The following is a 13,739-nucleotide window of genomic DNA, read 5'->3' on the forward strand; positions in this document are numbered from 1 at the left end:
CTTAGTTACATACATCAAATTTCCAGTAAGTTGAATGTTTAACTGTAGTGTGTCTTTGATTTTGTTTCTTGCTTTTTCTTGTAGATGTTTTCTTTATCAAGGTGAGGATGTTTTCTTTTATTAGTACTGGGGAGCTTTTTCTGCTTACTTGCTGTATGCATGAAGCTTGAATTATTGATTTTGGATCTTTCCTCCATTCTGACATATGTATTCAATGTATTGCTACAATTTATGTGTTTAAATGCCCTATGAGCATCGTATTTGCTTCATTCCACAAATTTGAAGAAGTTATGTATTCATCAGAAGCATTTCCAAGTTTTCTTGAAAGTTTTCCTTTATTCAGAAATGCATTTCTTAATCTACAAATATTTTTTCTGATTTTCAGTTATTTTTACTTTTATTTTATTGTGATCTGAAAATAAACTTTGTATGAGTTCTGTTATTTCAAATATACTGAGTTTTAAATTTTGGCTTTGGAGGTTGTTGTGAATATACTATGTGAGCTTTATAATCAGTTACTTGAAGCATTTAATAGAATATTCTCTGAATCTCGTTTGAGTTCAATGGTTAATGGTGCTGCCAGCAAAACCATGTTATTGATTAAATTAGTATTTGTTAGCATTCACAGAAGTATGTTGAAGTCTCCAACTATTAACAGTGAGTGGATTTATCTTATATTTCTCCTTGATGTTGTCCTAGTTTTTGCTTCATGTATTTTAATGTATTTGTTACTAGTCTGTACATATTAAGAGCTATTAGGGTTCCTTAGAAATTTGACTCCCATATCCGTATTTGATGCCTTTTTTTGTCTCTACTTCCTTGGTTCTAAAGTCTTGCTTTTGGTTTATTTGTGAGATATGATACTCTTTAACTCATCTATGTCAGAAAGTGGGTTTGTTGTAGACAGCAAATAATTCAGTCTAGTTTTTCTTTTACTCTTGACTGTCTTTTTTTGGTATAAGTCATTCATATTTAAGTGTTAGGTGATGTATTTGGATTAATATCTATTTGTAACTTTTCTGTTACGTTTATTCGGGTTACATTTCCCCTTTTGCCTTCTCTGTTTTTTTGTTTAAAGATTTATCTTTATTGGAAAAGCAAGTTAGATTTATGAAGAGAAGGGGAGACAAGATCCTCATCTGGTTCACTCGCTGAAGAGCCGCAATGGCTGGAGCTGTGCCAAAGCCAGGAACCAGGAGCCTCTTCAGGGTCTCCCACACTGGTGCAGGTTCCCAATGCTTTGGGCCATCCTCTACATCCTTCTCTGGCCACAAGCAGGGAGCTGGAATGGGAAGTGGAGCATCCAGATACAAACTGATGCCCACATGGTATCTCAGCATGTGCAAGGTGGAGAGTTAGCCACTGAGTCATCCTGCTGAGCCCATCTTCTCTGCTTTTTAATTGAGTGGAAATGTCCACTTACCTTTAAGATCCTTCAAATAGTTGCTCTATTTTTGCTCAGATTTAAAAACTTTACTTTTTTTTTTCCTTTGGACAGAGAGGGAAAGTGAGCTCCAATTCTCTCATACACTCCCGAAATTACTGTAACAGGACTGGATCAGGCTGAAAGCAGATGCCAGGAATTCAATCCAAGTCTCCCATGTGAACAGGGACCCAAGAACTTGAGCCATCACCTGCTCCCGTCCAGAGTGTCCAAGAGCAGGAAGCTAGATCTGGAAGCAAAGTCAAGACTAACTGTAGGCACTCTGATATGGCCTCTAGGCATCCTGAGCAGCAACTTTACTCTACCAACCTTGCCCAGGTTTCATAGCTACCTTCCTCAAAGAATGAGTATCCCTGTTCTATCTGATCTCTTTTTGTAGACACTGATTTGATTCTTATATTTCCATTTGTAATGTTGTTTTTAAAAATGTTTTAGTGCATTGTGCACTTTTCCTTAGGAAATTGTGATTCCTTTTTAGTTCTTAATTTTATTGGTGATGATGTGCAGTGGGGTAGCATATCTTTTCAGATCCTCTCCTTGATTTGTGGAGTTTAACTCCCTTTTCTATTTGAACAGTTGTGCCACAGAAGACTGTTTACTTATCACTGTATTTTTTGAAAAAGCATGTGATTCTCACTTTTTTTTATCTCTTATCCTCTGGTTCACTATCCAGATGGTTACAATAGCCAGTGCCAAACCAAGTCAGAGTCAGCACCTTCTTCAGTTCTTCAACATGAGTGCAGGGGCCCAAGGACCTTGGCCATCTTTCACTGCTTCGCCCTGGCCATTATTAGCAGGGAGCTGTATTGAAAATGGAGTGCCTAGGACACAAACCAGTGTCCTTATGGGATGCTGGGGTTGCAGGCAGTGGCTTTTCCCAGTGTTCCACAGTGCTGTCTTCTAGTTCTTTAGTTTTGTAAATACTAAAATTTGTAAAAACTTAAAAATAGAATTCCTGTATTCACTTCCTCGAATGTTAGGAGCTTACAAAACCGTCGTGCATTGCACAATTGTCAATACCAGGAAACTAACATTGATACAATATTATTAACTTCTACGCCTAATTAAAAATTTTGCCTATTGTCCTACTAATTGTTATTTTTTTTGGTTCAAAATCCAAATGATACAATATAGTTATATATCTTTCGCTTTTTTTCTTTGATTTATTGGAAGTTGGAACAAAACCTTCTCTTTCCCTTTGGGAGGAAAGAAAGAGAAAGGGGAGATGAGATCTTCCATCTGCTTGTTTGCTTCCTATATGCCCACAACATTCAGACCTGGGACTGGTTTGATACCAGGAGTTGGGCATTTCCTTCATGTCTGCTGAGTGGTTAGTAGGGACCAAGTACGCAGCCGATGAGAACTGCTTCCCAGGGTGTGCACTGGCAGGAACCTGCATTGGAAGCAAAGGCAGGCCTGGATCACAAGCATTTTTGTGGAATGTGGCTCTTCCCAAGCAATGGCTTAATAAACCCATTTCATGATAATGCCCATTACTGGGATATTATCTATTGAAATAATTGTTTCAAATATCTGTGTGTGAGCAGAATTTGAATCCAGAGTGTAACTACAATGGTACTTCAAAAATTCATTTAAAAGATGAGTTTATTTGGGGTGTCTCTCCCTCTCTTCTTTCAAGAGGCACCCCATCTCATGGCTCACTCTCACAAGGTGCTTTCCCCTTCCCTCTTCTTTATCCACTCACCTGGTTACATTGCAAATAAAACTTCTCTGTCTGAAAAAAAAATTATCTTGTGTCTTAAGACTTTGAAGTCCCTGTGCAGTTTTTCTTTTCATAGAACCATGCATAGTTTTTTCATTTGTTGTGACCTTAAGCCCCCTCCTGTTGTTTAGGGTCAAAAATACCTTCTCAGTTCATTAATTCGTATGCCCTCACAAGTTGTTGTATTCTTAATTTATTGAATTGGTTCTAGGCATCACTGGATATTTTAAATTGCTCATACGGTCGTTCTGTTTTCTTCCTTCAGGAATTGTCTTAGTTTGCCTTGGTGACTGCAGAGTCTTATTGCTGCAATGCACAGTGGCTGCAGTTTCTTCAGCATGCTATTTTCTGTTGATATTCTTATGTATATTTTTTGTATAGTTAGCATTCAGATGGAGATGGACTAATAGGCCATTGTGATTTTCATTTACATTTTGCTAATGATTAATGAAATTGAATGTTTTCGTATATTGATTATTTGAGAAATATCCAACCAGTGAATAGTTGACCCGTTTAAATTAAGTTGTTTTTGTTGAATTGTAGGACTAATTACACATTCTGTGTAATATCACTTATTGGATGGTTTGCAAAAGAATTTGACACTTTGGAAGAGAAGCAGCCAATTCTTTGGTAGAATATTCCTCAATTTGGTTGTGTTAAATTCAAGTTACATTTTAATTGGCAAGGATGTTGTAGAAGTGACACTATGCTTTTCCTGGTACTTTAGGAGAAAGATGATTTGCTCATTAGTGGTAATATTAACTTTGATTTCTTGAATAATTGAAGGATAATGTGTCAGATCATTCCACTGTAAAGTTATGCTTTTGATTTACTGTCACTGTGTCTTGTGTGGAGTTATCTTGTCAGTTCTAATCATCTATTTGTCTATTTATGTTAGTGCACATTAATGACTTACTTTCCAGTTATTTCTGTGGTGTTTGCCAAAAGGTGATTTTCTGTTGCATCATTTCTACTATATTTGTTCATTTAGCTCCTTTAAAAAAATATTTAGTTACACACAGATGTTCTGACAACTGGTTCATTTCCCAGCAAACTGTAGTGGCCAGGACTGAGACGGGTAAGCCAAAAACTTCATCCAGGTCTCCCGTGTGGACCGTCCTCTGCTCCTGTCCAAGGCACATCAGCAGGGAGCTGGATCAGAAGTGGAGCAGCAGGCACTTAACTGGAAGCCATGCTGTGCCACAGCATTAGCCTGTTCATTGAATTTCAACCACAAACAAAAGCTGTCTCATCTCTGTCGATGTCAGTGTGCACAATGGGTACATACTTTCCCGTGGGTTACTATTCTGTGCTGTCTTAATGTTTTAGTATTTGTGCTTCTACTCTTATATTTACTCAGTTCCAGCCCTGTAATGATTTCTTCAAGCAGTTCTGGTTCATTTCTTTGGAAATGGTATGTAGAAACTGAAAAATGGGTGCTAAGTGTACTCACTTCTATTGAGAGATGATTCCTTCAGGCCTTTCCAGCTTTGTGTTTTTGCTTCTATTACGTTCTGTTCGTATCTTTGGTTTTGTACATTATTAAGTTGAACACTCAGCTTATTCGTTTCACAGTTTTCTTAAACATTTAATGCTATAAAGTTCGTTTTCTTTTTGAACTTTATTATTTTCCATAGTACAGTTTTGTAGGTATAGGGATTCTTCCCTTCACTCCCACATTGTCCTTCCTCATCTCCCCTCCGGCCATTTTCTGTTACATAATTACAGTAGTGTAGTCCTTCAGTTACACAAGTTCAACTTCCTGCTATTTAAGTGTTTTACGGAGTTGTAGGTATAAGCCGAAGTAGAACATGTAGTATCATGCTGCCAAGGTGTCTTTACCGGTTTCATTGGAAGTCCTCCGTATATTAAGGAGTATAGATGCACGCTATGACATATCTTCACTTCCTGGTATAATGTTATAAATTTCTAAGTATTGCTTTTGTTCATTTATTTATACACCAAAATATTTAATACATTTCTACCAGACCCTATTCTAGGGACTTGGAACATATCTGAATAAAGTCAAAGATTTTTTTTGTCTGTGAAGTTTATATTCCCATACAGGAGGGAAATGAGCAATAGATATGCATTTCAGTTGCATCCTAATCAATTTGCTATATTTTTACTGTTGAAGTCTATATTTCTTAAATGTCTCTTTAGCTCAGAGAAACACATGGTAGGGGTGACGGGAGACAGGGACATTCACGATGGGGGGAGGAGCCTGTAGGAAGAGAACATCCGGCCTGTTTACAGCTTCTTTGAGTGGCCAGGGACGGGCTTGGCTCATTCCTGCAGTAGAAATGCCATTGAGGCGTTCCACATAGTGGCAGAAGCCATGACTGGGTTCAGGAAACACAGCCAGGAACCAAACCCTAGTTCTATAATGTATTGACTCCATAACCACTAGGCTAAATGCAGTTCTCTGATTCCTGTATATTTTAATGACTGTTGTAACTTTTTTTCCACAAGAGACTATTTCTTGTGATTAGTAAATATGCCCTTGTTAGTAGTAGTAAGTCATTGATGTTTCTTGAGACTTGCTTCTTGAGTAAAAATATTGGTAGCTTAAAAAGAATATTTTGTATTGATTAGAAGAGAATTTATACATCTGATTTAAGGGTTTCTCAAAAGAAGAAAACTCATTTTCATTGCTTCAGTATTATCTGCTTGCCTATACATTCTGACATTGTACAAAAATCTATTTTATCTGTATCATTTTCTATATAACTATTGTTTTAATTTATGTTGTTTGAAGCTACCTTATTTGCTCATGAAAAACATCCATCTTTAATTGGCTTTATAGTTAAGCTGATCTTAGATTTAGGCCCTGAAATACAATGTGACTTGGAAGTTTAGAGAGACTTGTAGCTGTCAAATGAAAGTGTGGGGGCAATTGCAGGTATGTGTCCACACAGAACTGTACTCACAAGAGATTCAATTATCAAATGGTAGGAACTTCTTTCTGTACTTTTCAGCTTCTTACATTCTGTTGAGCTTAAAGGTATGTGGTCAACACCATGGTGCAGTGGGTTAAGCTGCTGCTTTTGAGGCCAACATCTAGTGTCTGAATGCCACTTTGAGTCATAGTTGATCTGCTTCTGACACAGCTCCCAGCTAGTGCATCTGGGGCAGTAGCAGAGGCTGGACCAAGTGCATGGGTCCCTGCGGCTGCGTGGGAAACCCGGGGGGGAGTCCTGAGCACCTGGGTTCTTTGCTGAGTAGCCTTGGCTGTTGTCGTTTGGGAAGGGAATCTGTGGGAAAAGCTGCCTTTCACTCATTCTTTTTCTCTCTTGCTCTGCCTTTCAAATAAGTAAATCTTGTTAAAAACATTAAAACTCGGTTGCTTTTGTCATATGCCATTTTAGAGGATAGGCAGGAAGTTTTTGCTACCATTGTCTCAGAAATGAAGAAACTTGCTTGAGGAGTGCTGTTCTAGGTGGAACAAGTGTGCAGCAGGGCTATTTCTCCCCAGCCTTTGGCTCCATACCAAAACATGTGGGCAGGTTTTCCACGTCACTTCGTTTTCCACGTCTGATTAGATTCCAAACCCTGTGTATGTATCCATCTGAATAATCCAGTCCTTCAGCACCTTTGTGGGAGTACTGCATGGTTAGGTGAAGATGAAGGAATTTCGTTGATGAACATGTAAAAAGACTTTTAATTAATATAACTCAGGTTAGTTTTTTTTGTTACTGTAAAGAATTTTGGGTTCACAATTTATATCTAAATCAGCTATCTTGAAGTACAGCTTTCTTCAACTGTTAGACTGGTGAAGAAAATTATGAGAGGACTCAATGTAACGTGTAATTTATCTGTTTTAATACATTTATATTGTTTCACAGTTGGGAATGAATAAAAACCAAATGATAGATTTAGAGAAGAAAAAAGAACTGATAGTGCTAAGATGATGACCTAGCTTTTCAATAAATATGTAGGCCGAAACTGCGGCCAAAATTTTTGCTTTCAGTCTTGTATAAGTACCAGTTATCAGTTGTGTTCAAACCTGGTGAGATTTTTTTCTCCTTAAGAGCTCATCCTCCCACCACTTAGCATGTCCAGCTAAGTGCTATCCTCTTTATAAACATTGGCTGGTGAAGGAGTGAGTAAATAAACAAATACAGAACAAAATCCTAGACCTTTACAGTACAAATACATATCTCAACTTCTGATGTAGTAATTTAGATAATGCAGAAGAGTTTTTTTCTAAGTTTTAACACCCAGATCTTTCAAAGGTTAGATTTAACTATCTGAAAAGCAAATAGAATAAACAAAGATCAGTTGAACTTCAGGTGAATTGAAATACGTATTTTTAAATGTTAGAATACTATTAATTTCAGAACGTGAGCATTTTAAATATATTCCGATTTTATACTGGTATATTCTAATTTTCTAAGCAATCTGTTTTAAACTTTCTACTTAATATGAATCACTTTTCATTTCTGTGTTTTAGATTCCAATTTAGCAAAATTAAATCAATACCTTTTTCTATGTAACACTCAATGGCTTTAATCCTATATATCTAGAAAATATTTTCCCCTGCGTTTTGGAACCATGTGATTAATGTGGTTTGTGTTTGACATCTCAGATATGTGTATGGTCTTGGGTAAGAAGCTGATTGTGATCTCAGTAACAGTGAGTGGCCAAGTTAGCTTCTCAAACTTCAGCTATGGCTGTTTATAATGGAGATATTGCTCTGAGAGGTCATTGAGAGGATATAAAACTCACATTTTAAATGCTTAGCACAGTGTCTTTACAGTGCAGGTATTCGGTAATTGAGAGTAACTATTGTTTTTCAATTGTGTGTGTGTGTGTGTTTATCGTTTGCAGCTTTCCCTGCAGATAAGCCAGACAGGGATGCGAGACATGTAATAAAAGTGGTAGGTATTGCTCTTGAATTTGATTTGTGCATGTACTTTTTAGTTTTGCTTGATTTTGATTTTGTCAGATGTTTCTCACCTCAGTTTTGTAATGAAGACTACAGAATCAGTGTTGTTCTGTATTGCTGCCTGTCATCCTACCACTTTGTATTTTTATTCCTCCAGAAATGTTTTTCTCCCCCTGCATCTTGACCTCAATGATAAAATTCTTAAAAACAAATAGGATTTCATTTCTGCATCTTGTGTAATGAGTAGTGAGGGTGTCCTGTGTGAACATGGCACCAGGGTATGTGGCTGTATCCTTTGAGATACATCCGTCGGTACAATGTCCAAGCAGGTTTTTGTGTGCAGTTCTCAGTATTTTCCTGTAAAGTGCTGTAAAGGTACAACAGTACAATAGATTGCTTAAAAATGAGATTTTTCAATTTTTTAAAATATTCTGAGATTTTTGGTAGAAATTGGATGCCTATGTCTTATAAAAATGATTCAAGTACTATTATGACATGTATATTCATATTCTCATGGCTGAAATTCCAGTGTTGTCATTGATTTTTTCCTAGTACAATTAATTGTTCTTTTCTTTTCAAAGGAATATCAAGAAAATGGCCCATTGTTTTCAGAACTGAAATTTTATCAGAGAGCTGCAAAAAAAGATTGTAGTAAGTAAAATTAGCAAAGCAAGCAAGAAATATATGTGCTTACTAAAGTGAGTGTTGATATTTTGGTCTTTTTCTGGCCTTCTGGAAAAGTCAATAAAAAATTTTATTGTAAAATGATGCAGTTAACTGATATATTGTACAAAAGCAAGACAGATGGTATACAAATCTTGATATGGCATACATAATGGGATATATATTTTAAATCAAAGTTGTTTCTTCTATTTTACATAAAATGTAGAGTTACTAAGCATAAAATCTAGAAGAATGAAACTTTTTCCTTTATAAAAAAATTTGGATAGGAAGGATATAAGGAAATGACATTAAAATGGGCAGTAGATACATAAAAGAAATGATAATAAAATATAATGGGGAAAGATGTACGCAAATGACTAAACACTAAGACATTTTAAAAAGATGGAAAAGTTGAATATTGAGAAACTAGTTGGGTATCATGAAAGAATGAATTGGAACATTTGAGCATGAAATGAATGAGTATAGGTGAGGAAAAAGGAAAGCATTTTATAAATTCTGTATGGTAAGAATGAACTAAGCAGACTGAGTAGAGTAATAGTGTCTTGTGTGTCAAGCTTAGGAAAAAGATGGGTTAGGCTTCAATAATTAACTTTGTTTTCCTTAATAAAGGTTTCTAAATATTAAGGCGGTAGTCTTACTAACTGCTCAAACTATGTCAGAGTGACAAATAGAATCCATTAAATTTGATTGCTTATCAGTAGAGCTGTCACAAGCATTAAACATGTGAGAAAAGTAAAAACATGATCGAACTACTTACCGTTTCAACGAATTTTTTTTTTTGTAAATTGAATTCAATTAAGCAATTTCTGTATTCCATAATTTCAGAGTAAGATAAGTTTTCCGCACAATTGCTTTTTCTTTCGGTTCTTTGACCACTATGCCTTTGGATTTTGAAGCACAGACAGTGGGCAGGAAAACATCGAAAAAGCTGTCTCTCTCGTTTTACTAGTTAACATGTGCTGAACTCTGAAACTAAGCTAGAATATAAGGTGTTTTCCTATGAATAGAAGCATTAGAGTATAAGATACTAAAGTATTTTATATTATGCCTTCTATTTTTGTCATTATGATTTTAAAGATTATGTGTGCTTTTGTGTTCTAGTGATAGCAAGTGGTATTTAAAACTATGAGATACTGTATTTTTTAGCATGCCTGTTTTCTAAGAAGGTCAGATTACTCTTTGGATCAGCTGAGTGAATGTTGGCATATTTGTTGGAGACTAGTCAGTTGCATCTTAGCATGTCTCTGAATTTCTTAATTGATCATAGCATCTGAAATGGAGAAGTTGCTTGCTCCCACAAAGGCAGTAAGTATCTTTGTAAATCAAATGAATGTTTTGTTGTCACATTTTCGTTGCAGTCAAAAAGTGGATAGAACGCAAACACCTTGATTATTTAGGAATTCCACTGTTTTATGGATCTGGTCTGACTGAATTCAATGGAAGAAGGTAAAATGGAATTATTACCATCAATCCTTGCCCTAAAACCATTCCTGTTGCTTAGTAATAGCTTAGCAAAATATTTTGACTGATAACAACAGACTTACAGCATCTTAGTTGCTGTGGGTCAGGAATCTGCATGTGGCGGACTCTAACTCAGGATGTCTGCTGTGTGCCAGGGAGGCGCAGCCCTCTCGAGGCTTGCCCAGGAGAGGATCTGCTCCCAAGGACCCGTGTGGCTTGTTGGTAGGCCTAGGCAGATCGGCAGTGAAATGGATTCCTGTGATTTTAGCAGGCCTTTACTTCCCGATTGTGTGGATCCAGTGTTAAAATGACAGAGAAAATAATTGAAAAGGAGAAAGAAAAAGTGCACACAGAGAATGAATCCAAGAAGGAAAATAGTTTTTTTCTTCTAATCTCTATCTACAAGAATCTCATTGCATTTGCTATCTCCTCTTAGCTTGAAATAAGACGTCCGGTACCCCTTATGCTCAACAGAGGAAAATTATAACCCATCTTTTGAGGAGAGGTTCAAGAAAGAATTTGTGGAAGCATCTTTAACATTGCTAAATATGGCTAGTCTTCATATGCAAATTACTTTTTTGTTTTGTTATTGTTTTTTTGTGGAGGGTGGTGGTGTGGGGAGATTATCCTGAACATGACTTCCTTTTGTCCTTTGAGTGACCTTTCAAGATAGGTGATACTATTTTTATTTCCTGAGAAAATAAGGTTAAGCACTCTGTGTTTGAAAGGCTTTAAATGCTGTCAATAAAAGCAAAATGAGAAAATAATAATCTTGAAACAAAGTATAGGGATTTCAGTTGGGGACTGAGTGGCAATCAGTCTTGGATCTTCCATATTTGACAGGCAGTTCGTTAAAGAAATCAGCACGATACCAGTCAGCTTGGAAAGTTTCAGTGAGATAGGCCAAAGAAAATGCGTATGATTTTGCAAAGTAATAACTCATAGATGAATGTGTTAGTGTGTGCTATACAGACATAGAATAGGGACTAATGGTGGATATGTAGGTGAAGGCAGGAAAAGGATTAGAGGATACCAAATAGGAAAGGAAGAATTTTTCCTGAAAATTAGATATGTTTATAAATATATAAAGAAAATGTTTTTAAAAGATTGACTTATTGGGCCAGCGGCGTGGCCTAGCAGCTAAAGTCCTCACCTTGAAAGCCCCGGGATCCCATATGGGCGCCGGTTCTAATCCCAGCAGCTCCACTTCCCATCCAGCTCCCTGCTTGTGGCCTGGGAAAGCAGTTGAGGACGACCCAATGCATTGGAACACTGCACCCGCGTGGGAGACCCGGAAGAGGTTCCAGGTTCCCGGCTTTGGACTGGCACAACACCGGCCGTTGCGCTCACTTGGGGAGTGAATCATCAGATGGAAGATCTTCCTCTCTGTCTCTCCTCTCTGTATATCTGGCTGTAATAAAATGAATAAATCTTTGAAAAGGAAACCAAACAAAAGATTGACTTATTACAAAGGTAGATTTAAAGAGAGGAGGAGAGACTGAAAGATCTTCCATCTGTTCAGTCCCCAGATATCTGCCAGGAGCTTCTGCTGGCTTTCCCATACAGGAGCCCATGGCATTGAGCTGTTTTTCACTACTTTCCCAAACCTTAAGTAGGTTGCTGAAGCAGAAGTGGAACATCTGGGACATGAACTGGTACCCATATGGGATGTTAGCACTGCAGAGTCGAGGATTAACTAATTGAGCCATTGCACCAGTCCCATAAATGATTTCAGAAAACTAACAAGCAAATAGATTCAAATAAAAAATTTTGTGTAGACAGTTGCCTATAGCCAGAATGCAAAAAGTAGTGGATCAAAATGAATGCAAACCTGCTTAAAAAGAACATTTCTTTTTTTTTTTAAAGATTTATTTACTTATTATTACAAAGTCAGATATTCAGAGAGGAGGAGAGACAGAAAGAAATATCTTCTGTCTGATGATTCATTCCTCAAGTGACCACAACAGCCGGTGCTGTACCAATCCGGAGTCAGGAGCCCAGATCCTCTTCTGGGTCTCCCACACGGGTGCAGGTCCCAAGGCTTTGGGCCGTCCTCAACTGCTTTCCCAGGCCACAAGCAGGGAGCTGGATGGGAAGTGGAGCTGCCGGGATTAGAACCGGTGCCCATATGGGATCCCGGGGCGCATTCAAGGCGAGGACTTTAGCCACTAGACCACGCCGCCAGGCCAAGAACATTTTTTTTTTTTCATGAACTATGCTAGTGTGAATAGTTCAGTATACCTTTATCCTTTATTAGAATACAAAAAGCAAAAGAAGTACTGAATAGTGTCTTTAAAAGAGGAATCAATGAGCTTTCCTGCTCTGATAGCTCAGATTGCTTCGTGCTTGGTGAAATTGAGGACATTTTTCATATTATCAGACTCATTAACACCAGCAGTTTCAATTATTACTATCTCAGAGATCTCATTTTGATCTCTCTTTCTCTTTCAGTTACAGGTTTATGGTAATAGAAAGACTTGGAATGGATTTACAGAAGTTTTCAGATCAAAATGGTACTTTTAAAAAGTCAACTGTGCTACAACTAGGTATCCGAATGGTAAGAAAATGACTTTTTTGCGTACTCCTTTTTGGATTATTTGCTTGCTGTGGAATACATATTTTTACTCTTTGTGGAATGATTAGAGAATGAAGGATTGTTGCTCTTGAAATGCCAGTTATTGAAAGTAGAGGCTATTTTGGTGAAATTGATAACAATGGGCTCTGTAAGTGACAGAATGTGCTGTGTTTGGCACTGCGAACTCAATTAGGCATTGGTTCTACAGTCTGATTTGTTTTCTTCCCTCCACAGCTTTGTTTTACATATCAGAGCAGGCTCACATTGCTGTAAGAATAACCTCCCTTTTGTCAGTTATATTTATAATCAAATTATGGCAAAATACATTGTTTTCTACCCTAAATTTTGTGATGGTATTGGGAAGGTGCCATAAAGTTTTATTATGAGTTTGGGATCGTGGCAACAATTAGTTGTGGTATTGAGTAAATATAGTTTACTAAATATGAAGCAATGAAATCTGAACACCCTAGCACACATTGGTTTATGCTTCATATTTGTCTTGTCTTGTTTGTGTTTGGTTCACATATTCTCATTTTTTTTTCCATCTTAAGTAAGATTAAACATTTTGTGCCTGGTTAGAATGAGGCAAATAGAACTCATTAATTTTCCCATTTATCCATCCACCCGCCAGTAAATGGTTATCAAGCCTTAGGTGTGCATAGCATGCAGGGCTGTTAGGCTTTTCTAGCGAAGCTGAGAGTTCTCTATGAGGAAGAGAAAGAAGGCCTTTTCCGATGCCCATAGAAATGGTATTTTGTTCTGAAGTTTCCAAGACTTGATTTTTAATTATTAGCTGATGAAGAGTTGCTGAGCGGGCTTCCTGATGCCTCACTGCAGAGCTGAGTGGACACTGTGCTTTCCTCTTGGCACAGTGCGACTTTGCCGCTGGACTGTCAGGAGTGTAGGCAGGAGCTTTGTGGAATCCTGGTTTCCTTCTGTCAGAGGTTCCATTAAAATGTTTAGT

The 13,739-nt window shown here is 37.3% G+C and overlaps 1 protein-coding gene across 8 annotated transcripts in view; it reads left to right on the plus strand.

Annotated features, from left to right (window-relative positions):
- The window catches only part of VRK2 (VRK serine/threonine kinase 2), a 90,718-nt gene that overhangs the window by 20,382 nt on the left and 56,597 nt on the right, over window positions 1-13,739 (plus strand). For 6 of the 8 annotated variants that reach the window (XM_058667820.1, XM_058667821.1, XM_058667819.1 and 3 more), the window contains exons 3-6: window positions 7,998-8,047; window positions 8,637-8,706; window positions 10,098-10,185; window positions 12,652-12,757. In XM_058667820.1, the coding sequence (XP_058523803.1) occupies window positions 7,998-8,047; window positions 8,637-8,706; window positions 10,098-10,185; window positions 12,652-12,757 (314 nt within the window). Of the gene's footprint in view, window positions 1-7,997; window positions 8,048-8,636; window positions 8,754-10,097; window positions 10,186-12,651; window positions 12,758-13,739 lie in introns of those variants that run through there. The other 2 variants (XM_058667825.1, XM_058667826.1) reach the window with 2 other exon arrangements.

Source organism: Ochotona princeps, chromosome 8, assembly GCF_030435755.1.
Source record: "Ochotona princeps isolate mOchPri1 chromosome 8, mOchPri1.hap1, whole genome shotgun sequence".
In the NCBI taxonomy this organism is placed as follows: Eukaryota; Metazoa; Chordata; class Mammalia; order Lagomorpha; family Ochotonidae; genus Ochotona; species Ochotona princeps.